Source organism: Phyllostomus discolor, chromosome 10 (assembly GCF_004126475.2).
Source record: "Phyllostomus discolor isolate MPI-MPIP mPhyDis1 chromosome 10, mPhyDis1.pri.v3, whole genome shotgun sequence".
Taxonomy (NCBI): domain Eukaryota; kingdom Metazoa; phylum Chordata; class Mammalia; order Chiroptera; family Phyllostomidae; genus Phyllostomus; species Phyllostomus discolor.
In genome coordinates, this window is record NC_040912.2 from 60,158,029 (window position 1) to 60,183,564 (window position 25,536).

The 25,536-nt window shown below is 34.2% G+C and overlaps 1 protein-coding gene across 2 annotated transcripts in view; it reads left to right on the plus strand.

Annotated features, from left to right (window-relative positions):
- Positions 1–314: 314 nt before the first annotated feature.
- Positions 315–25,536, plus strand: part of PPP1R3A (protein phosphatase 1 regulatory subunit 3A) — an 80,116-nt gene continuing 54,894 nt past the window's right edge. The window contains exons 1-2 of one of the 2 annotated variants that reach the window (XM_036010822.1): positions 569–769; positions 1,048–1,130. In XM_036010822.1, the coding sequence (XP_035866715.1) occupies positions 662–769; positions 1,048–1,130 (191 nt within the window). In that variant the 5' untranslated portion in view covers positions 569–661. Of the gene's footprint in view, positions 1,131–25,536 lie in introns of both variants that reach the window. The other variant, XM_028525172.2, reaches the window with a different exon arrangement.

The following is a 25,536-nucleotide window of genomic DNA, read 5'->3' on the forward strand; positions in this document are numbered from 1 at the left end:
ATTTTACTCTTAACAACTGAATAAAATATTTTTATTCTTAAATTTCACATTTTTTAATGCAGAAAAGTGTCTCTGGAACTCAGCTTACAAACACATGCAACTTTGAAAAATAAGAGTTAAATCTGAAAATACTGGTGAGAGTAACATGAGTGTTATCATATTAAAGGTCTTCAGAGGCAAGCTGGCATAGTTTACATGCCAACAAATCTATTTATAGAGCTGACTCCTTCTTGTAATGTCAGCTGTAACATTATACTTATTTTAGCCTTTGTATCTCAAATATCAACCTGTACTAGTTGTACAGTTCTCCCTTACTTGATATCAGAGAGTCCAGAGGAGCCTTCCATGGAGCCTTCTGAAGAATCTAGTCAAATTAACAAAGATAACTTTTTAGAAGTTCCTAACTTATCTGATTCTCTTTCTGAAGATGAAGAAGTTAAAGCTACCTTCAAACCTGGTTTCTCCCCTCAACCTAGTAGACGAGGTTCTGATTCTTCTGAAGATATTTCCCTAGACATTCCACCTTCAGGTGTGAGAAGAGTTTCATTTGCTGACACCTTTGGATTAAATCTAGTATCTGTCAAAGAATTTGATTGCTGGGATTTACCAAGTGTTTTAACCAATTTTGACTCAAGGAAGGACATTTTCCACCCAGAAGAATATGTTTTATCTCCACTATTTGACTTACCTTCTTCAAGAGAGCTTATGCAACAACTTCAAGAACAGAAAGCAATACTGGAGTCAGCTGAGTATCTTCCTGGATCTACAAGTATGAAAGGCATTATTCGAGTTTTAAATATTTCTTTTGAGAAGTTAGTATATGTGAGAATGTCCTTAGATGATTGGCAGACACATTATGACATATTAGCAGAATATGTCCCAAATTCATGTGATGGTGAAACAGATCAGTTCTCCTTTAAGATTTCATTGGTTCCTCCTTATCAAAAAGATGGCAGTAAAGTTCAGTTTTGTATACGTTATGAAACTTCTGTTGGTACGTTTTGGTCAAATAATAATGGCACAAATTATATATTGGTTTGTCAAAAGAAAGAACAAGAGCTGAAGCCTGTAAAACCTTGGGAAGACCTTGCTAATAGACAAATAAAAGGCTGTTTAAAGGTAAAATCAAGGTAAGAATATATCTTATATTCTTTATTCTATAATCTTAAAGTTTTTTGTCATTGTTTATTTCATGTAGTGTTAAGAGATAGCCATTCTGTTTAAAATGACAAGGTAAATGCTATTCAAATAGCACTGTGTTATCTCTTCTCCAAATATAAGAGACAATTTCATATAGTGTCAGATGAAAGAGAGTGTAGTATATGTATGCATACTACAGAGTGTACTGTGTGTGTGTGCGTGTGTGTGTGTGGGTGTGTATTGCCTAATGAGATATAAGTTGCTTAAGTTCAACCCATTGAATCTAGATTCTTAACATGTAAAACTATTTATCTGTCATTTAAATCATATTTCTAAGCATTTAAAAAAAACTTTACTGTACTTCAAAACATTTCTGAAAAACATAAAACTGTGTTTCAATGTACCTACAGCTCAGAAACTTCTAGACTTCCCCTAAAATCTGCAACACATTTTTGTTTGGAGTGATACATGTTAAGTTAAATCATAAAACCTATGCCTTTAATGATAAACTAAGAGAAAGATATAACCATATGAGTGATGTATGAATTACACAAAAAGCTTCATAACGCAACTATAACCAAATGTAACATGAAGCACAAAGGGATATGATTTAGTAAAAGTAAATGGAGCCAAATAAAAGAAATACCTAACTAGAAATAAAAATATGTAGCCTTATAGATTAGAAATTTGAACTATAACCCCTTATTAGTAGTCTTATTCTCCTGTTAATATGCAAAAAATAGAAAACTGGCATTCAATTATCTTTATTGTAGAGTTGACTGATTTTCATGACACTTGGTTAGTAGATAAAACGTCTACTGCAGAATGTCCTACTAGAAAACTTCACAGCACTCCACCAGTCACAGTCAAATGTTTGATTATTCTCTAGGTTGTTCAAACTCATTAGGCCCAAAGATTATAGTAATTGAATCAGAAATAGTATGATATAATAAAAAAGGAGCTGTATTAGGGATCAAGATACCCAGGTTCTAACACAATTAAATAAATACCTAAGAAATAATATGGGAAAATTCAAACTTTTTATATATTAATGCCTGATCTAAATATATAATTTTAATGCATTAATAAATTGCATATAATATAGATGGAAGAAATTCAACTATATAAACCATTTCTACTTTTACTATTCTTCAAAGTCATTTGAAAAATCTGCTTACTCAACTTTGTGAATTTTGCCAACTTTGTTAGTCTAAAGAAAACTTTCTCAGGTTTTAACTGATACTATTTAGAGAGTAAATATAATCATAATCTCTACATGTGCTAAAATAATAATTTATACATTTATGAAATTACTCAGCAACATGATATTTATACAGATAAAATAAGTTTAACAGTATTTAACAAAATAATTTATATACATACATATATGCATATTTCATGCCAAATGAGTTTATCATCATGATATCTATTAAACATGCTGCAAATTGGTCTATATGATAGAAGGAAGCAAAATTTGGAAAAGGCACAACCTTATTATCAAAAGTCTCATAAAAGAAGCATTGTTTGAGGGTTTTTGTGCAAATTAAATATGCTATTTTATTTTATTTTTAAAGCATATTTTATTGATTATGCTATTACAGTTGTCCTAATTTTTTGTCCCTTTTATTTCCCTCCTCCCTTCATCCCCCAACCCTTTAACATTCCCTGCCCCTTAATTCATGTGCATGGGTTGTACATGCAAGTTCTTTGGGTTCTTCTTCTCATGTAAAGTTCTTAACCTCCCCCCATCTATTTTGTGCTTACCTATTAAGACTCTTATTCCCTATACCTTTCCCATTATCCCCCTCCCCACTCCAGCTGATAACACTCCACGTGATCTCCAATTCTGTGATTCTGTTCCTGTTCAAGTTGTTTAATTAGTTTTTGTGTTTTAGGTTCAGTTGTTGATAGATGTGAGTTTGTTGTCATTTTACTATTCAGAGTTTTTGATCTTCTGTGTGTTATATAAGTCCCTTTAACATTTCATACTATAAGGGCTTGGTGATGATGAACTACTTTAACTTGACCTTATCTGGGAAGCACTTTATCTGCCCTTCCACCCTAAATAATAGCTCTGCTAGGTAGATTAATCTTGTATGTAAGTCCTTGCCTGTTATGACTGAGTATTTCTTGCCAGCCTTTTCTTTCCTGTGAGGTGTCTTTTGAGAAAACAGCTGGAAGTCTTATGAAAACTCCTTTGGAGGTAATTGTGTCCTTTTCTCTTGCTGCTTTTAAGATTCTCTCCTTATCTTTAAACTTGGTTAACTTAATTATGATATGTCTTAGAGTGTTCCTCCTTGGATCCAAATTCTCTGGGACTCTCTGAGCTTTCCCGACTTCCTGGAAGTCTATTTTTTGACAGATTGGGGAAGCTTTCCTTCACTGTTTGTTCAAGTACATTTTCAATTTCTTGCTCTTCCTCTACTCTTTCTGGCACCTCATGATTTGAATGTTGGAGCATTTAAAGTTGCCCCAGAGGTTCCTCAGCCTCTCCTCATTTTTTTGAATTCGTGTTTCTTCATTTTTTTTCTGGTTGGATGTTTATTTCTTCCTTTTGTTCCACATCATTGATTTGAGTCCCAGTTTTCTTCTCTTCATCATTGGTTCCCTGTATATTTTTCTTTAATTCATTTTGTATAACCTCCATTTCTTCCTTCATTTTGTGACTGAGCTAGACCATTTCTATGAGCATCCTGATTACCGGTGTTTTGAACTCTGCATAAGATAGGTTGTCTATCTCTTTGTTGCTTAGTTCATTTTCTGGAGTTTTGATCTGTACTTTCACTTGGGCCATATTTGTTTATCTCAGCATATTTGTTACACTGTAAGGGGTGGAGCCTTAGGTGTTCACCAGGGCAGAGCAACCCTTTTTGCTTCATTGTGCTGCTGTCTTTGGGGGAGGGGTCAGAGAGGGAACAATGCCACTTGCTCAGCTGTCACCCCACTCCATCACTTCCCTCACTTCCCACAAGATGATTGTGCCCTTTTAGGTGCTGTTTCCCTGAGTAGGTTTCTGTACATTCTAGGACTACCAGACTTTTCTGCAATATTGGGAGTTTCTCCTACTGCCACAACCTCTACAGACTTTTACAGCAATAGATTTTGAATCTTTAGTTACCCACACTGAAACCCTGGATTTCACAGTCTGTACCACTCTCCATTTGTTCCTCCTGGCTTATCAATTTGTGAGTGTGTGATAGCCTGCTCTGCCAGCTCCCACCTCACCTGCTGGTCCGCAGCCTTGCTATGCATCCCTTCTGCCCTCCTGCCTGTCTCCACCCCTCTTATCAGTCTGGATGAATCTTTCTTTAATTCCTAAGAGTTAAAGGAGCTCTAAGTTCATAACTTAGTTCATAAAGGATAACTCATGGTTGTTGGACTTCCATGCAGTTTGATCTTCTGGCAGTTCTGGTTGTTTTTAAATTGGTTGTTCTAAAGGTCTGTAAAGTTTCCTAATGAGCTATAAAAAAATGGAAAAAAAAATCTCTCCTTCAAAACCACAAATATGTTTCTTTTGTTTGTTCGAGGAAAAGAAGCTTTTCTACCTACTCTTCCATCTTGGCAGGAATCCTACTAGGTCTTGTCTTCAGGGACCAGAAGCATTCCCTACTGCAGTAGATCAGACAGCAGACTAGGTTGCTGCTTTGACTGTAGAGGGGAAAATCTAGGTTGTAGATTTGATGCCCTGGTTGGGGCACATGTGGGAGGCAGCAAATCATTGCTTCTCTCTTGTGTCAATGTCTCTCTTTCTGTCTCTCTCTCTCAACCAGAAGTCTTAACCCTCCTGTCTACAGAGCTCAGGTGGCCTCCTAGCAGGGCCATTTTCAAGTTCAACTGGCCATCCTCCAACTCTCAGCACCTGCAACTGGACCTGAACTCTCTGATGGCTGCCATAGCTAAATATTCAGTTTTAAAAATACAGGCAATATATACTGAACTATGGTACAGAAAGGGGATTCATTTGATAAACCAGATTTTGTTTGATATTAAGAACCAAGTGTGCAACTGATAGGCCTAATCTACGTCAGTCACTATATTATAGAATTTTCTAGTCTAAGATATATATAGCTATATACAAGGTAGGGCAAGAGTAGTTATTTGTATTAAAAATAATAAAATAATAAATAATAGAACTCTGCTTTGCATACTCACTACTGTAAACTGACTTTTGTCTCACCCTGTATATACATCCATAAACACATTTGTATTCAGAACAGTAAACATTGGATTCATAGCAGACATCATTCAAGTTTTAATATTGCTTTGGGTAATAATCTGAGAAGAATTAAACCACAAAATAGTCTAAAGGTCTGTAAAGTTTCCTAATGAGCTATAAAAAATGGAAAAAATTTCTCCTTCAAAACCGCAAATATACTTTCTGCACTTCTATAACTTAAAAATCACTGACATAATTCAAACCACATTTTGAAAAAAAAGCATTTGCCTCTGGAGGAGGTCTTTTGTGCTGAGTTTCAGTCCAACATGAATTTTTACATCTGATTTATATACCATTCAAAATGGAGTGAAGGAAACCCTGACAGCTACTTAGAGCAGCATGTGCTATTATAGAATATTTATACAATTTTTCCATGATATAATTTATATATAATGGAGTTTCAAATATTCCCAAAACCCACACAAGAAAGCATTGTCAAATTTCTAAGTGAATACTACAGCTGCATTTCACTGTAAAGAATTTGGTTGGGGGAACATTACACACCTTATTAGTGCTATTTTACAAAATGTGTACTTGGCTAAAATAAAAATGAACTAATACTTATTGGATAAAAGTTATAGCCTTTAAAATATCTTCCTCCTCCTAAAGAGTTATAAAATCTAAATTTGTATTTTTTGAGCATCCCCACACTTAATTTGGAGGTCAGTTATTTCCAAAGATAATACAAAAAAGAAACATATGTGAATTGTAGCTTTATACATGCAAGCAAATTGATATTAGTGTATAATATAAGTCAAAGTTAAAATGAAAATAAAGTTGTCCTAATGTAAATCTAACATGAATTCCTCTTAATACCAAAGTTAATTTGCTATTGAGGTCTTGGATATTGCATCTTCTGTGAATGTCAATAATTTCTTCTAATAAGTTCAGAATGAACTGTGGGAACACATTTAGTAAGGCAGGATTTCAGTTAAGTCAGTCAACTTAGGAAATATGGTTTTTTCTATGGAGGTTTTTTTCAGATCAGAGATTGCAAATCTCCATATTAATGCAGTTGCCTATTTTTTGATGTTTGTTACTCCATCTACTTTGGATAAAAAGAATATACAGAGGGAGAGAAAAGTTTGTAGCTCATAGATGTGTGACTGAGAGTAACCCAAAGGTATTTAATTGTACCAATAAGGCATGCATCATGAGATACTTGATAAGTGTTATCATGTATATGGCACGGGGGTATGTGCTAGCAAACTAAGGAGATTTCTGATCTACATCCCATGGGCTTTATTTCAAAAGAAATAAATAATGTTGATATAATTTACATGAAATATATATAGATAAATAGGCTAAAAGAGGCACAGAAAAGCAGTATAACCTCTAAGTTAAAATTATGGGCTTCTGAGTCAAATATTTGTGGTTTTGGAGTCCCAGTTTCATCACATGATAGCTGTGTGATCTTGAGCAAGTTAAATTTTGTTTCCTCATTTGTTAACTAGGAATAATAATAGTATTATCTTATAGGAGTTTTCGTCTATGCATCTACATGAGATAATACATATAAATTTTGGACATGAAACCTGGCACATGATAAGTTATCAGGAAATATTAACTGCTGTAAAAAAGAGAAGAGTGAATCCAGTTTTAAGTGGATGTGAAAACCCCTAAAAAGGCTTAAGCTGCCCCAAAGTTCCTCACCTCTTTCCTTTCAGAATTTCTAAATTTTCAAATTATGAGAGCTATTTCTTTGTCTCTTGTAGGACTTTAATAAATAAGCAAAATTAATTGAACTGCAAATTTTCTGAGATATGTGTCATCTTATAGCTGGAACATCTTAAACTTGGAAAAGATCTTAATGACTATTAATATTTCCATATTTAATAGATGAAACAATGGATGACCAGACTGGAAAGGTTAAAAAGGCATTAACCTTGCCATTGAAAAGACATGTGCATTAATTCCAGTAAATGTATACTTAATAGCAATGTGGCCATGGACACATTACTTAATTTCTCAAAGACTCAGTTTACTCATGTATAAATGGTATAACAATGCCTGATATTGTGATGGTTAAAGTAAAATGAGATTATATTTTTAAAGTTTTCAGTACAGTGTTGGGCATACATAAGGAAAAGACCTCACAGAGGATGAAAGCTGAGAGGAGGAGAGAGAGAACATCAAAACCAAGCTCAAATTCTTTGGATATACAATGGAAGCCATGGATAAAAAAGAAATAAGAAACACTTACATTACATTTAGAGATTTCTAAAATATTTGGTGTGTAACTGATCTTGTGTATCGGGTAAGGGAGTATACATTTTCAATATCTTTTTTTTTTTCCCACCAGCTGCTAAATGTACAATTGGGAACATAGACTAACTTCATCTGGTTTTGTATTTCAGTAAGTGCAACCAATATATTATTTTAAATAAAGAAACAACACGACATAGGTGTTGCATGGTATTTCTAAGTTGCCAGGTAAACGCAATAACTTTCTGAAAAATTGTAATGCCAAAGGAGAAAATTAATTAGTGGTCAGTTTTTGTACCTAAGGAATAGAATGGGGCACATTCAAGAACTGGAAAGGGAGAAATATTTTCTAAGGTATGATTTTAAGATTACAGAGTGTTTACCTTTCAAGGTGGTAAAATCATTAACATACAGCCAAGAAGAGCATTTGGAAAATGGAACATAAGATATGGCCATGTTGCCATGTTCCAGTTCGTGCTATTGGATTGTGAGACTTCCTTTATTTATACTCACAGTATAATCTGGGATCCTGGAAATAGTCCAAATAGGTGTAAATAGCTCCAGGAGGCCATAAGGATGTAATGTATTTTATAGCTAACTTGTTTTGAGTCCACAGTAATTGTGGAGGGGCTTCTGTCAAGGCCATATGGGAACATAAAACACAGCTGCAAATGAACTGTCAGGAGGACTATTTGGAGCCAAACAGCTTCGAGTTTCCTTGGAGACCGACCAAGGCTTTGTGGTTTCCCAGCTTAGTGGAAATTTGTACCATTTGACCTAGACTTTCCTTAGAGTAATTTTGAACCTTTTCTGAGAGAAGAAGAGGGCCTCATCATTAAGAGTTTCTCTCAAGTTCTAGCTGAAGAGAAACGCTATGGATAGCATGTCTCACTTGGATCCTCTGGGATCTCTCTGAAATGAACTTCCCACCCAGAGCCCATCTGCAGGCTGTAAAAAATTGGAGCAGGGCTCAAGAACTCTGAACCACTAAAGCTCCAGGCCAAAAAAAAAAAAAAAAAAAAAAAAAGGGATTGTAAAGTAGGACAAGCATGACACAGATTTTCATTCTCTTCTCTTCCTGCTGAATGTTGCTCTTCTCTGTGCCAAGTTTTTATTCTAACACCTCAATGGGAATAACGTATGTGAAGTGACCTAAAAGGCACACAGTTGAGGTGGGCCTACTTACCCAGTGCTGTGTCAGACTTAAAATGATTTTCACTACCGTGACGCCTCACTTTGAAACTGTGCCTGAAATATGTGTGTTTGTTTTTATATGTGGATACACACAGACATATATGACACACACACACAAATAAAATTCCACCTCTTTAAATGCAGACAACTTAGGATGTCAGGGATGTCAGGTGCTATCACCATCTTACACCCGATTAAGGTCAGTTGCTCAAATGGGCTTTGACTTTTTATTGAGACCACAGAAATAGATAATTTTAGAGCACAGAGCACTATGAGGTTTCAGGCAGATTTGAGTACACAGTTATGGTAATTACTCTATAGAAGCCTGAGAGCGAGGAGTGTGTGCGTGTTTGGGTGTCTCTGTGTCTGTATTTGAGATGAAAGTGGACTCAAAAACAATGAAGCATAATTAAAATAACCCAGGCTTTAACGTGGGGCAGATTTGGACTTCCATTCTAATTAATTTTTGTATAAACTTGGATAAATTTTATTTTGCATCCATTTTATTCAGGAGTGAAATAGGGATAATAATTTCTACTTTCAAGAACTGGGAAAGAAGGGGAAGGGTCATCAAGGAACAGATATAAAAGACAAGTGGACAAAACTAAAGGTGGATAGGATCAAGCATGGGAGGTGGGAATGCGTGAGGGGGGAGAATGGAATGGGGAAGATGGAGACAACTGTACTTGAACAAAAATTTAAAAAAAGAATTGCTATAAGAAATACATTCACTAACATGCATCTTCCAAATGTTGGCACTTTGTAGATACTTATAATGGCATAAGTGATAAATTCTACATTAAAAATCTTGTGTCTGGTGAAATTAATGCCTAAAATTAATGGAGAAATTCTTGTTTTTCTTAATATCATACCTGTTACCAGGGCCCAGGATGAAATTAATAGATTTTAAATTAGTTATGTTATGGGTTCAATAATCTTTTAGTCACTAACCAGGAAATCTAAATAATATTAATGGTGATGTTTCCATGGGGAAAATTATTTACAAAATCTAGCAACTTTTGGGTTACAAAATATTTTGTTATATCACCTGATCATAAGTTGGACACTAGCTTCTTTTTAAAAATGAAATACACATATTTTTCTTAAAGTAGTTATTCTTAAGATGGTTCTTTTGGACTAAATAACTGAGCTGGTTGTATACAATTTCACCTTATCATACCAGTATATCTATGAATAACAGATAAAATTGATTTTTATATAATATTTTCCTCCAAGAAAATACATTATACACTATTACAATTTGGCAATTCCTTTGTTTTAAAGCATTCTCTTTGACCACTATATAAAAAAGAAAAAGCTCTTGAAAACATCTCTCAGATCTTTTCACATTATAATTCTGTTTCTCTAATAGTTTCACTTGGTAACTGGCATGGTAGAGTTATTAACTGGTTTTGAAACCTTCATCATACTGACCTGCTGTTTAAAGATTTTATGACAAATAGAAATAAATTGCTAAATTGTTCTACTGCATTGTGTAGTGGAGACTAATTGTACTTTAAACAGAACTGCCTTATAAAATTTTGCTATTCCTTCCCCCATTAAGTTACTCTGAAAATGATCTGAGTGTATTGTACAGTAGTGCTATTTAAGTTACAATTAGAAGTGTAATTCTACCATCATAAATAATGATTGTCCTATGTGTAGTTGTGGATTTTTTAAAACAAATTTCATACTTTATTCAGATTTCCTTAGTTTTTAAATAATGTCTCTTTTCTGTTCCAGGATTTCAGCCAAGATACCACATTACTAAAACTTACTATTTCTCCTTAGTTTACTCTTGGCTATGATAGTTTATTTTTTTATTTTCTTAAACTTTTCATCGTTATTTTATTAAAGTTGTCCCAATATGACCCCCTTTGCCCTCCTCTGCCCAGCCCATTCCCCACTCCCCCCATCAATTCCCACACATTTGACCACATCCATGGGTTATTTATGTACGTTCTTTGACTAGTGCCTTCTTTTTTCTCCCCTTATTATCCTCCCCTCTGGTCACTTCCAGTCTGTTCCATATTTCCATGCCTCTGGTTCTGTTTTTCTCATTAGTTTACTTTTTTATTGGATTCCTTTCAATAGGTGAGATCATGTGGTATTTGCCTTTCAATGCCTGGCTTATTTTACTTAGGATAATATTCTCCAGTACCATCCATGCTGTCACAAAATGCAGGAGTTTCTTCTTTCTTTCTGGTGTATAGTATTCCATTGTGTAAATGCAGCACAGTTTTTTGATACACTCATTTAGTGATGGGCACTTAGGCTGTTTCCAGTACTTGGATATTATAAATAGCACTGCTATGAACACAGGGGAGCATAATGCCGTTTGAATTGATATCTCAGGATTCTTAGGGTAAATTCCCAGCAGTGGAATCCTTGGGTCAAAAAAAGCTTCCATTTCTAGTTTCTAACAGAAATTCCATAGTGTTTTCCACTGTGACTGCACCAGTCTGCATTCCTACCAACAGTGCACCAGGGTTCCATTGTCTCCACATCCTTGCCAGAACTTGTTGTTTGTTGATTTATTAATAATGGTCATTACTCACTGTGGTTTTAATTTGCATCTCTCTGATGGCTAGTAATATTGAGCACTTTTTCATATATCTATGGGCCATCTATATGACCCCTTAGAGAGGTTCCTTTGTCCATTTTTTAATTGGATTGTTTGTCTTCATGGTATTGAGTCATATGATTTCTTTATATATTTTGGAGATCAGAGCTGTGTCTGATATGTCATTGGCAAATATGTTCTCCCATATGGTCAGTTCCCTTTTTATTTTGATGATGGTTTCTTTAGCCATACAGAAGCTTTTTAATTTGATGTAGTCCCATTTTTTTCCTTCATTCCCTTGGACCTAGGAGTATATGGGCAAAAATATTGCTACATGAGATTACTGAAATTTTACTGCCTAGAGTTGTCCTCTAGGACTTTTATGGTGTTATGACTTATATTCAAGTTTTTTAAATCCATTATGAGTTTCTTCTGGTATATGGTATAAGATGGTGGTCTAGTTTAAAAATTTTTGGCATGTACCAGTCCAGTTCTCTCAATGCCATTTATTGAAGAGGATATTTTTACTCCATTGTATGCTCATATCCCCTTTGTCAAATAAAAAATTGACCATAGAGACATGTTTAATTGTGGGTCCTTATTCTGTTCCCTTGATCTATGTGTCTGTTCTTATGCCAGCATCAGACTGTTTTGATTACAGGGGCCTTATAAGATGGTTTGATATCTGGAATTGTGATCCTGCCTACTTTATTCTTTTTCTATCAGTATTGTGAGGCTATATGGGTTCTTTTTTGGTTCGATATAAATTTTTGAAATATTTTTTCTAGGTCTGTGAAATATGCCACTGACATTTCAATAGAAATTATGTTGACTCTATAGATTGTTTTGGGTACTGTGGACATTGTAGTAATATTAATTCTTCTAGCCCATGAACATGGCATATGCATCCATTTGTTTGTACTTTCCTTACTTTCTTTCTTCAGTGTTTTATAGTTTCCTGAATACAGATCTTTTACTTCCTCAGTTAAATTTATCCTTAGGTGCTTTATTTTTCTTGTTGCTATAGTAAATGGGATTTTTTTCCTAGTTTCTCTTTCTGCTATTTCATTGTTGGTATAATAATTTGCAAATCAATAAACATAATACACCGCATAAACAAAATGAAAAAATAACATTATCATATCAATAGATGCTGAAAAGCATTTGAGAAAATCTAGCACCCATTTATGATAAAAACACTCAGCTAAATGGGTATAGAGGGAGCATATTTTCACATAATATGGCCATATACAAGAAAACTACAGCTAATATCATATTCAATGGGCAAACACTAAAAGCTTTCCACTCAAGATCAGGAATAAAATAAAGGTGTCTGCCTTCACTACTTTTATTGAACATAGTACTGGAAGTTCTAGCCATGGCAATTACACAAGAAAAACTATAAAGAGTATCCAAATTGGAAAGGGGGAAGTAAAACTGTCATTCTTAGATGTGTGATAGTGTACATAGAAAACTCTATGGTTTCCAAAAAAAAAACCCTATTTGACTTATTAAGAGAACTTGACAAATTAGTGGGATACAAAGTCAGTGTTCAGAAATCAAGAGCAATTTTGGAGCTGTGCATTTAAATTTTACTTATCCCTTTTTAAAGGTGTAGTAGTCAAAATGATCAAATTATTTGCCCAATTTTATTTGTAAAGCATGCCAAGTAGTAGATGCCTTTCCTAATTATCTGAAACAGAATTTAGAGCCCATTTAATTATTTGGTTAATTTACTTTTTGTCTTGATGAGTTTGATTAAAAGTTTGTCAATTTCATTTATCTTTTCAAAGAACCAGCTCTTGGATTCATTGACCTTTTGTATTGTTTTTTTTTTTTTTAACTCTACTTCATTTATTTCCTCTCTTAATTATTAACTTCCTTCTACTCACATCAGACCTTGTTTCTTGTTCCTTTCCAAGTTCCTTTTTTAAGCGTGAAATTAGATCATTTATTTGAGCTTTTTCTAGTTTATGAGATGGGCTGTAGGGCTATGAATTTTCCTCTAAGGATTGTTTTCCATGTGTCCTATCTTAATTTGTGTTTATTTCAGTGTGCTCCTGCATGATTTCTAGTTTCATAACATTGTGAACAGAGAAGATGCTTGATATCTTCTACTGAAACGTGTTTATGTTCTAACAAGTGGTCTGTTCTAGAAAATGTTCCATGTGCAGTTATAAAGTATGTATATTTGCTGCTTTGGGGTGAAATGCTCAGAAGATATTAATTAAATCCATTGATCTAGTGTGTTGTTTAAGGCCACTATCTTCTTGCTGATTTTCCTCTGGGGAAATCTATCCATTGAAGTCAATGGAGTTTTAAAATCCCCAACTATGACTGTATTTCTGTGGATCTCTCCCTTTTTGTCTATCAAGATTTGCTTTGTTTTCCTGGCTGGTGTGTCTCAGTGCATTGAGTGCTGACTTGCTAACCAAAGGGTTGCTGGATCGATTCCCAGTCAGGGCACATACCTGGATTGCTGGCAAGGCCCTCAGTTAGGGGTGCATGAGAGGCAACCACACACTGATGTTTCTCTCCAACTCTTTCACCTTCCCTCCCCTTCTCTCAAAAAATAAATAAATAAAGTCTTTAAATTTTTAAAAACTATATTTGCTTTGCATATTTAAGTGCTACTATGTTGAATGCATAAGTATTTACTAGGGTTATATCCTCTTGTTGGATTGTTCCCTTTATCATTTTGTAGTGTTCTTTTTCTCTTACTATTACCTTGTTTTTAAAGTCTGTTGTTTTTTTCAGATATAAGTACTTTGACCTCAACTATTTTTTCCCATTTTTATCAACTATATTTTTTCTATTCTTTTTATTTTAGTCTGTGTGTATCTTTTCATATGAGATGGGTTTCTTGGAAGCAGCATACATATGGATCATGATTTTTTTTTTTAATCCACTAAGCTACTCTCTAACTTTTGGCTGGAGCATTTAAACTATTTATATTTCAGGTGGTTATTGAGAGACACATATGTAGTGCTATTTTATTGTTAGATTGTTTTCCTCTGTTTGTTTTCTTTCTCTTTACTTCTTCAAGTAAGCACTTTAACATTTATTGCAGTATTGGTTTTGTGTTAGGATGGTGACTAGAGAGGAGAAGGGAGGGAATTTTAGGAGAAAAGGGTGAAGAGTTTGCAGGAGCGATTATAGAGGACACATGGACAATAATGGGGGGTGTGGAGGTGGGAGAGATGTGGGGAGGGCTGGAAGATTGGGTTGGGTGGGGAGAAAAAGCAGAAAAGTGTACTTGGACAATTAAAAATGTGGGAAAAATAATTAATTATTTAAAAATGAATAAAGAAACCATGAAGAAAAAAATCTAAAAATATATTGCTTTCACTTTTTCTTGTCTGGGAAACTCCTTATTTATCCTTCACTGTTAAATGATAGCTTTGGTGGGAAAAGTAGCCTTGGATGTAGGTCCTTGCTTTTCATTACCTTGAATATTTCATGCTACTCCCTTCTGGCCTGAAATGTTTCTGTTGAGTAATCAGATGACAGTCTAATTGGTGTTTCTTTGTAGGTAACAACCTGCTCTTCTCTTGTAGCTGTTAGGATTCTCTACTTATCTTTAAGCCTTGTCACTTTAATTATGATGTGTCTCAGTGTAGGTCTCTTCGAGTCCAACTTATTTGGCACTCTCTGAGCTTTCTGGACTGGTACAACACTTTCCTTTACAAGACTAGAGAAATTTTCAGTCGTTTCTTCAAAGAAGTTCTCAACCCCTTGCTCACTCTCTTCTCCTTCTGGTATTCCCATGATATGGATATTGTTATGCTTCATGTTTTCCAAGATGTTTCTCAAGCTCTTCTCATTTTTATTAATTCTTTTTTTTTCTTTTTGCTGCTATGCCTGGTTGTTTTTTTTTTCTATCTTGTCTTCCAAAACACTAATTCGATCCTCTGCTTCATCTGACCTACTGTTTTCTTCCTTCCAGTCTATTATTTATCCCAGATATTGCATTCTTTATTTTTGAATGACCCTTTTTTATGGTTTCTATGTCTTTTTACATGATTTGAATATCATTATAATCACTCTAAACTCTATCTGATGAATTGCTTACTTCTATTTCATCTAGTTCTTCTGGAAAATTCTCTTATTCTTTCATCTGGGTTTTGTTTCTTTGTCTTCTCATTTCGGCCGCTTCTTAGAATTTTCCACCTCAGATGTTAAATTGATCAGTTGTTAATCTAATCAATTTGTAACCACCTGTGCTGTTAAGTCAGGCTTAAACAGCACAGGGTAAGGAGGAGTAATTCCTTTGAGTGGAGCTTTTTCTTCCTCTCAGGCTGCTGCTATTCAGAGTGGAGTGTTCTGCATGAGAGAGATGGCTCCTGCAGTGTGTGGAATGACCCAGCACAAGGATCCTTGTGGCTGTTCTTTTAGTTCTCTCCTCATAGACACCAATACCAGACTCTCCTCAAGCTTCTCTTGTCCACCCTGCCCTCCCTTTTTTGGCACACAGGGTAAGTGTCTACAAATGAAATTTTGTACTTCTCCAGATGTCTCTCCCTGGTGGACAGAACCTCTGCTGCTTTTTACAGCTGGATGTTCTCTTGGTTCCTTTCTGGCTCTGTTGTTGTAGGCTGGGGAGTCAAGCTTGGTATTTAGACCCAACACTTCTTAGAGGGAACCCCTAGGCTGCTAAAAATATCCCTATGGCACTTTAGCTTCCACCTATGGGAACCCAGCCTGCCCTCTCACATCTCTTCCACACTACCAGTCACATTGCACTGAAATATTTTCTACTGTCTGTGGTTGTAAGGCTTCTTCTTTCTATCTAGTGTGCAGTTGGGTTTTCAAGATGATTTCTCTACAATTCAGTTGTAATTCCATATTGGTCCTGGGAGGAGGTTAGTGTAGCTTTCATTTACTCCTCCACGATTCTTGCTATCCTTTCCAAAGGTTTCTTAACAATTGTTATTGAACTATATTGTTATAGAACATATCATCTAAATTTATCCTTTGCTTTCAGGGAGAATGATTCTTAAAACTACTTATTTGTTCTTTGTTTACTCTGATTTTTACTTGAATTAAATGTTGGAGTCTGTTATCTCTACATTTTAAAATTTAGCAGTATTATATTGTTTTTGTTATTAATTATTATTTTCTATGTTGAATAGCCACAATAGATTTACTTTTAGATCTTTGCTTTGAGGTACTAACTAGTAAACTAATAAATTAGTTTGTGGTATTTTAATGAAAGATTCAGAGAAGAAAAAAAAGCTGATAAGCAACTAGATTCTCTTAAGGAATGAATTTTATCATTACAAGAACTTTGCTTTACCAGCGTTAAGATATCAAGGAGCGGTCAATAGGTTAATAACACACTACCTACAAAGCTCTCTCTCTTTGGCTTTAGGACTGGCTATTAAAGGCATTAATGTTATTACTATACCTATTATGAAAGTCAAGGAAAAGAAAGCTAATTTTCACAAAATTATGAAATTAAATGATTGAAAAAATTCACCCAGTTTATATCTCAATTGTACATAAAACAATAGTTGTATTAAAATTTTTAATAGCCTCTTAGACATATAAAATAATTAAAATATTCATTATACTGTTTTCTAGATACAAAATTTTTAAATAAATAATTTTTATGATTGTTATTGTATAAGTAAGGCACTGAAAAGAAATCTTGGTTAGATTTGTAAAAATCAATTGTTATGTAAATCAGCTGAAATTTAAATTTCTTATAAGTGTATCCTTTTGTAGAAAGGTTAATACTGTGTTTATAGGCAAAATTCATTTGAATATATGTTAAATTTTTTGACATGTGTGTATGTGTGTAAAATTTTAACACCTATTTGTTCTGGTAAATGAATAGGTGCAGAGGGCTGGTACCACAAATCCAGTTGATAATTTATTTAGTAAATTGAACATAGATGGCAGTATACATTTAAATTATAGGGAGCAGTATACATTCAAAACATCTACATTTAAATTATCCTTGATGCATTGCTTTTTTAGTGGAAAAATACGCACATGTGTATGCATTAGCTTTGTTTAAGTCTTATGTGTGTGTGTGTTTAATAAATATAAAGGCACTCTTTAGTGCATTTTTTTCTAGTACGTTACCTTTTCTGTGTTAGTGATAATGAAAGCTAATTTCAACAAACTAATTTTTTAGACAATGCTAGTTATATGAACACACAAGATATTTGTTTCTTAATCTTAGAGAACTCTTGTCATTCAACAGGACCCCTACCCCAATTGTTGACTTATCTATATTATGGAACTCGCATTTGCCCTTTCATTTCTTTGTCATACTCTTTTATATTGACAGTATTTCTGGGAATATTTTCCTATGAAGTACCTTGAGGGTGCAAAAAAATTATTTAAATGGAAGGACTGCTATTTGCCACATTTGCACCCAGTGCAATCTATTTATAGGCAACAAAATTAATATTTAACAAAAGACATAATGTTTATCAGATGATCAGATTTTTTTTTTCTGTATGGAAGGAAGATTACTTCTGCTATATAACCCTATATATCTCTTTAGTCAGAATGTTTACATTGGTGGCATTTACAAAATGGTGATCTTTTCCTTGTACTAGTATTTTTTCATATATTTTCCTTTTTACTGAATTTATTGGGGTGACACTGGTTAAAAAAATTTAACAGACTCCTCAACTTTTAAATACCTTACATGTATGCTATCTTTCCAAGTGGATTTCAAGTTCCTTGAAGTCAATCATTATATATTAATCTAAAAATCATTCCCCTCACTAGGCAGCAAAAGACAAATACCATATGATCTCACCTATAAGTGGAACCTAATTAACAAAACAAACAAATGAATAAAACAGAACCAGAGACATGAAAATAAGGAACAGACTGATAGTGACCAGAGGGGAGAGGAGAGAGTGATAACAGTGGAAAAAAAGGGAAGGGTCTAGTCCAGGAACATGTTTAAAGACCCATGGTAATAGACAAGAATGTGGGGATTGACTGAGGGAGGGGAGGTGGGTAGGGCAGGGGAGAGCAATGGGGAAATAATTGGGACAACTGTAATTGAACAACAATTAAAAAAATTATTCCTCTCAGTGACCAACACAGTGTATTGCACATAAAAAGCTCTAGAAAATATTAAAGGCAACTGTTTTTCTCATTGATAATTTTCAGGCCTGGTAAAATACAAAAGTACCTCTGAATTATCAGAGAATGTATTATGCTTATTATAGTTTTTCAAAGTTAACTTTTATTTATTTTTATTTATGTTTCTATTGTCAAAATTATTACAGATATCTCCCTTTTCCCACCCTTTCCCCACTCCGCAAACTCCCCCTTTCCTGGCTTTCACCACATTGTTGTCTATGCCCATGGACTTTGTATATATGTATATATATTCTTTGGCTAATCTCTTCCATTCCCTCCCCCAACTCCTTCTGAGTTCTATTGGTCTTTTTCATGTGTCCATGCTTCTGGTTTTATTCTGTTCATCACTTGACTTTGTTCATTAGATTCCACATATGAATGAGATCATATGGTATGTGTCTTTCTCTGACTGGCTTATTTCACTCAGCATAATGTTCTCCAGGCTCATCCATGTTTCTGCAAAGGCTAAAAGTTCCTTCTTTTTTACAGATATGGAGCATTCCATTGTGTAAATGTATAGCATCTTTTTATTCACTCATGTACTGATGGGCACTTGGAATGTTTCCAGACCTTGACTATTGTAAATAATGATGCTATGAACACAGGAGTGCATGTATTCTTTCTGATTAGTGTTCTGGGATTCTTAGGATACATTTCCAAAAGTGGGATCACCTAATAATGAGTGCTTTTATTGTTTTCACAACCTAAAAATAAGATGCTTTCTGGACATCTTCATCTGGATATCCAGGTGGCACATTAATTCCCCTAAAGTCCCCCCAAAAGTTACATTTCTCTTCCAATGTTAATTCTACTTCTTTTATTCTATATTTAGTTTAGAATCAGTCATCTTTGTTGTCATAAAAATAAGAAACTTCAACCTAATAACTGATTTACCTTTTGCCAATTCATTAATTTTACACTCCTATTCTATGGCTGTGGAGGTAATGGCTGTTCATTTGATGTAAAATAAAAATTACTTAAAAATTAAGAATAGAATAGAATATACAAGACTATACTATATAAGAGCAGATAGATGGACGAAGTTCCAGCCAAGATTGAGGCATAGGTAGAAACCCTTTGCTTCCTCTCACAATTAAAAGGAGGATAACAACCAGTCTAAAATCAGTAAACAACAAGAAGCACCACAAAATCAAACTTCATGGAACTCTGAGAACCAAGGAATTAAAGAAAAAATGAACCAGACAAACCAGACCAGGTAAGGTGGACCCTGTGGGGTGAGCTACTCAGAAAAACTGTGGTGAGGCAGCTGAGGGGCAGGGCTGACTGAGGAGAAGTGGAGCTACACAGGAGGGATTGACTTAAGAGGGAAACTGAGACTCAGAGCTGACTGTGGGCTAAAGCTGGAGTTGCCGCAGTGGGAAATACTTCCAGTCTGACTCAAGAGTCTGTTGGAAAGTGTGCTAGAGATGAGCAGGTGAGCTGCATTGCTCCCTCTCTGGCCCCTCCCCCACAGACAGCACACCAAAGAGGGTTGCCATGCCTGGGTGAATACCTAAGGCCCCACCCCTTACAATTTACCAGGTGCACCAACACAAAGAAATATGGCCCAAATGAAAGAACACAGCAAAGCCTCAGAACTAAGTGATAAGGACATTGCCAACCTAATTGATGGAGAATTTAAAGTTCTGGAAATCAGAATGCTCACAGAACTGATTGAGAACTGGGCTGAAAAATGAAAGAACAAATGAAAGATACCCAAAATAAAATAAAGCAAGATATTCAGGGAACCAACAGTGACAAGAAGGAAACTAGGATCCAAAGTAACTATTTGGAACACAAGGACGAAATAAACATCCAACTGGATCAGAACAAAGAAACAAGAATCCAAAAAAGTGAAGAGAGGCTGAGGACTCTCTGGGACAACCTGAAATATTCCAATATCTGAATTACAGGTGTGCCAGAAGGAGAAGAATGACAGCAAGAAATTGAAAACTTATTTGAACAAATAATGAAGGAGAACTTCCCCAATCCAACAAACGAAATAGACTTCTAGGAAGTCCAGGAAGCCCAGAGAGCCCCAAAGAAATTGAACCCAAAGAGGAACACACTAAGGCATAACATGGTTATGTTACCCAAGACTAAAGACAAGGAAATAATCTTAAAAGCAGCAAGGGAAAAGGAGACATTTACCTACAAAGGAGTTCCCATAAGGCTATCAGCTGATTTCCCAGAAGAAACCTTACAGGCAAGAAGGGGCTGGAAAGAAGTATTTGAAGTCATGAAAGGCAAGGACCTACATCCAAGATTACTCTATCCAGCAAAACTTTCATTTAGAATGGAAGGGTATATAAAGTGCTTCCCAGATAAGGCCAAGTTAAAGGAGTTTCATCATCACTATATCTTACTATAAGGAACATTAAAGGGACTTATCTAAGAAAAAAGAAGATAAAAATATGAACAGTAAAATGACAACAAACTCATAACTATCAACAAATGAACCTAAAAGGAAGGAAAAACAACAAAAACAAAAACTAAGCAAACAGCCAGAACAGAAACAGAATTAGAGAAATGGACATCACACAGGGGGAGTTCAGTGAGGAGGGGGGAGGGAGGAATAGAGGGGGAAAAGGTACAGGGAAGAAGCATAATTAGTAGGCATAAAGTAGATGGGGAAAGATAAAAATGGTATAGGAAACAGAGAACTTAGGGTTGGGAGGGCAGTGTGGAGGGGGGTAAAGGGGAAAAATTGGAAAAACTGTAATAACATAATCAATAAAAATACTGAAAAAAGAGCAGATAAAAGGGAAATTTTTCTCTGGAGTCACCATACATTGTTGTCTAAATTGACTCAAAATTAAATAAAAAATTGAAAATATTAACCTTGTTAACATCTTGCAGACAGTCTAATTTAGATGTTACTTTCAAAGATCAAGTTATCAAAGAAAGAGGTTGGTAACTGGGGAAAGAAGGGAAAGGGCCAAGTCAAGGAACATGTATAAAGGACCCATGGACATGGATAACTGGGTGAGGATTGGCTGTGGGAGCTACAGATGGAGGTCAGAGGTGGGGCTGGAGTGAACAACACGGGCAAATTTGTGACAACTGAATAATTAGCAATAAAAATAAGCATAAATTAATATAGTCTACTATAGGATACTTTCATTATTGTATTTCCTCCTTTTCTATGTCTTCTAAGGAGATGATTCATTGAGTTGCTAAAATTTTACTTTCAGTAATGTCAGGCAATCTTAATATCTCACATAAAAGAAATATTCATTGCTTGGCCTTTGGCATCTTTAATGCTACAGTCCAGACTAATGGGACCAGAACCAGAAAAAAATTCAATAGGCTGCATAAAGAAGACCAAAGGCAGATACTGCATGTCCATTAATTAGAATAGAGTCATTCATTCTTTGTTCTTGCCAGGGCCAGGACCAGGGCCAGTGATCCTGTTAGTCCAGCAGCTCATGTAAGGTTCACAAATTCTGGCACCAGTCAATCTGGACCTGGTTGTCCTGTGACTGCTTTTTTTTTTTTTTTACTTTATGACTTCCCTTTTACCACTACCAGATTCTTTCTTTGTACCTAAACACTGTTAAGTTGCATACCACTGTTATCACTGTTTTTACTTTGCAGTCTTGGTCTTACCATACATGAAACGTAACAACAAAAACAAAGGAGAGCAATGCAATACATCCAAGGTTTTAATGTTAAAACCTTTAGAAAGGCAGTGTGATCAATCTGCAATACTCTATTGAATACTACTTAAAACTATTTTGGTAGAATTCTAGATAAAAAAAAGAAGAAGAAGAATATGAAGACTACCCATATTTCTGTATACAAATGTTTTGAAATTATATAAAAGAGGGGTCCAGTTGCACTGATTCTTGTAGGCAACATCTTTTACTATTGAAAACTTTAAGCAGTGATTCACTTTATTGTTTGCAGCTCATTGCCTATTTTGCATATATAAAATACATTTAAAGTGTTTTGTAAAAATATTAAAAACTTCAAATAGAAAAAGCACTAATCTAAAAATATTATAATCCTTTTAAAAAACCTTTAAAGTTATATTATTTTATGACACACACTTTAAGAAATAAATTATTATAGACATTATGTGGTAAAAATAATAATGTATTCTTTAATATAACTTTTAAATCACCACTCCCAACTAATATCTCATAGTGTTCATTAAGACTTTAACTATAATTTTCCTAATATCTTAAATAAGTTCACTCAACAAAAGCTAAAGTGTCTACCCAAAGTATGTATGTATTATGAGGTACATAATGCATGACATTCACTAATAATTATATTTCACTTTCTCAGAAAATTTTCAATGAAATTAACTGAAAATTAATGTTTGATCATTTATGTTTGTTTGTTTTTTTCCAGTTAATTTTCAATATGTGGATAGGTTCCCACTGTAAATGACACTTGTGAGACTGAATTAAATATTTCCTGGGGAAAGCTTAGCTGTTGGTTAAACAATTTAGAAAGTTTTTTTCATTTGTTTGTTTAGTATAGTTTACTAGTCTGTGATAAGTTATTAGTTATCTCTGAGGAAATCAATTTTGGAAACCCTTTCTAAAATTATGTTGGAATGATTTTCAGGGCTAACTGTGTGTCTGTGTGTGTTTCTCTAATTCTTGGTAAACTCCTTGGCCACTTATGATAATTTGGACCAAATCTTTTTTATTCTCTTAATTTTGTATCTAAGGATCTGTAACACTTGTGAGAATTTACCTGCAAAACCAGGTAAGAGTTTCATCCCATACATGGACTGTAGCCTATTGATAACTTTGATTTTATGTTCTTTATTGAGTTAGTTTGGTTTCTTTTGTTTAGAAATGTATAATTATATAAACATACAATGTATGTTTTAATTATCTTTACCATTTCCTAAGTGATATAAAATTATCTTTCATTTGATTAATTTTATATATTATAGTAGGCAAAGCCAGTTCAATTTCACATAAGAAAAAATTTTGGCAAAGGGATTTATTTGATCGAGTGCAGGCAATGTGTGGAAAAGCTGATTTTGTGACTTAAGGTCTTTATTACCTGTGTCTCTAACCAACAGTGACTTAAAAAGCCAGTTATTCATAAAGAACATATGAAGTTCTTATTTTATGTAGAACCCTTCTACGTAATTTTTATCTTCAAGCATTAATTTGGTTGAGACAATATTTATACAGATGAGAAGTTTGTGTATACTCAGTATGTGCCAAATGGGATGGCATATACTCAGAGGAAAACATAGTAGTTAAAGAATAATAGGCATTATAGAAATGATTGTACTGCAGGTTACTTTGATTAGGAACAGCATCAAAAGCAATTGCTTTTGCATCAAAAGCAATTGAACTTGACCTTGAAATGGTAAAACTTGGGTAGGTGCAGAAGCAGAAGGTGACAGGAAAGCATTTATGTAGAATAAAAAATACTTTTGGAAATGGCAGCAAAAAGACAAGTTGGGGCTTCTGTTAGTCAATCAGAGTACCTTGAGTGGAAAGAAATGTGGGACCCAAACTTAAAAAATAAAGCTGAAAAGAATTGTACAGTCTTGCCAGGCTAAGAATTTTCAACTTTAGGTTCTATGTTCAAGGACATAGCAGTATTTTAGTTGTACTAATCCACAAACAGTATGAAGTGTAAATTAGAGTGAAGAAAAAAGTGTGAATCAGGTTGAATATAATTGTAAATGTTGAATATAACTTCCCTAATATTTTTCTCTTTAGATGCTTTCTATTATAGATTAAATGATCTTGTTTATGTTCATAACCATTTTTTAAATTATTGTCTCTACATGTTGAAATGTTTAAAACACAGATTTTATCATTTTCTCATTATCAATATTAATTATTGAGTTTTTCTATAGGCCATTTTAACATAAATCAGTAGTTATGAATATGGCACAGAATATATATGTGTGTATATATATAATTTACATATACATATCTATTTCATGGGTGATTCATTTGACTAATTTTATTATGCTTAGAAGAATTTATTTTTGAAATTAGTTTTGACCTCAATTTTTTTAAAAGTATTATGATTTATATTTTAACTTAGTAAAAAAATGTTGCCCCAAGTATTTGAACCTTTATATTCTTGGATGTATGGAAATTACACTAATATCTTTTCCTCTATAACAATATTGACCTCAAGATTGAGAGGGTATGGATCTTGTTTAACATGAAATAAAAATAATCATATCAGTTAGCAAGCTCTTATCATCTCTTTAGTTTGTGCATTGATGGGGAGTAAAAAAAATCAATAACTGGAAGAAATAATATGTAATCTTTATACCTTCAACAAATATTTATTGAACACATACTATATGCTAGACAATCCTTGTCCTCATGTAACATGTATTCTAATGGAAAAACTAGTAAGTAATAAGCATAAAAAAATAAATATGTAAGAAGATAATAAATGCAGTTGAAAATATAAAACACAGAGCAGCATAATAACAATACAGAGTAAATATTGTACTTCACTGAAAAAGCTATAATTGAATAGATATTCAAAGACAGTCAGTCATGAAGAAATCTGGGGGACAAGAGTTTCACACTGAATGAAGCAACCAGTACAAATACACTAAGCAAGTTCAAGTGATAGACTTCCCATTCTGTTTGCATTGGACTCTCTTGCTCTTTAGGTCTCTTATAGACTCATGGGCTTATTTTCTGTAGGACAAGTCACTATAATCAGGGTCTCTGAGAGAAAGGGAGAATGCAGGAGAAACATAGATGAAACATGCAATTACCAGTTTGTCTTTGGCATCAATTTTTTTAGAGTCCCTTTCTCTTTTCTCTGGCTGTTTTATGACTGCACAGATCCCCATATCCTATCTTTTATATTCATCTTTTCCATCAAAGCATCCAGTTGCAATGTTCTCTCAGTGAGGGTAGAGTTGTATTTCAGTTAATCTAATCAAAGAAAATAATCCATATTTGAGTTATCATAAAAAGTGCTAAATGTATCTATCATTATTTTGATTTTCAAAATGTTTGATTATCTCAAATATAGACTACTAGTATTATACACATCAGGTAAGTTTATGTACATTAATACTTGTGGTGGGAGTGAGATGTCTGGTTAAGATGGCAGCATAAGTAAGCACAATTCACCTCCTTTT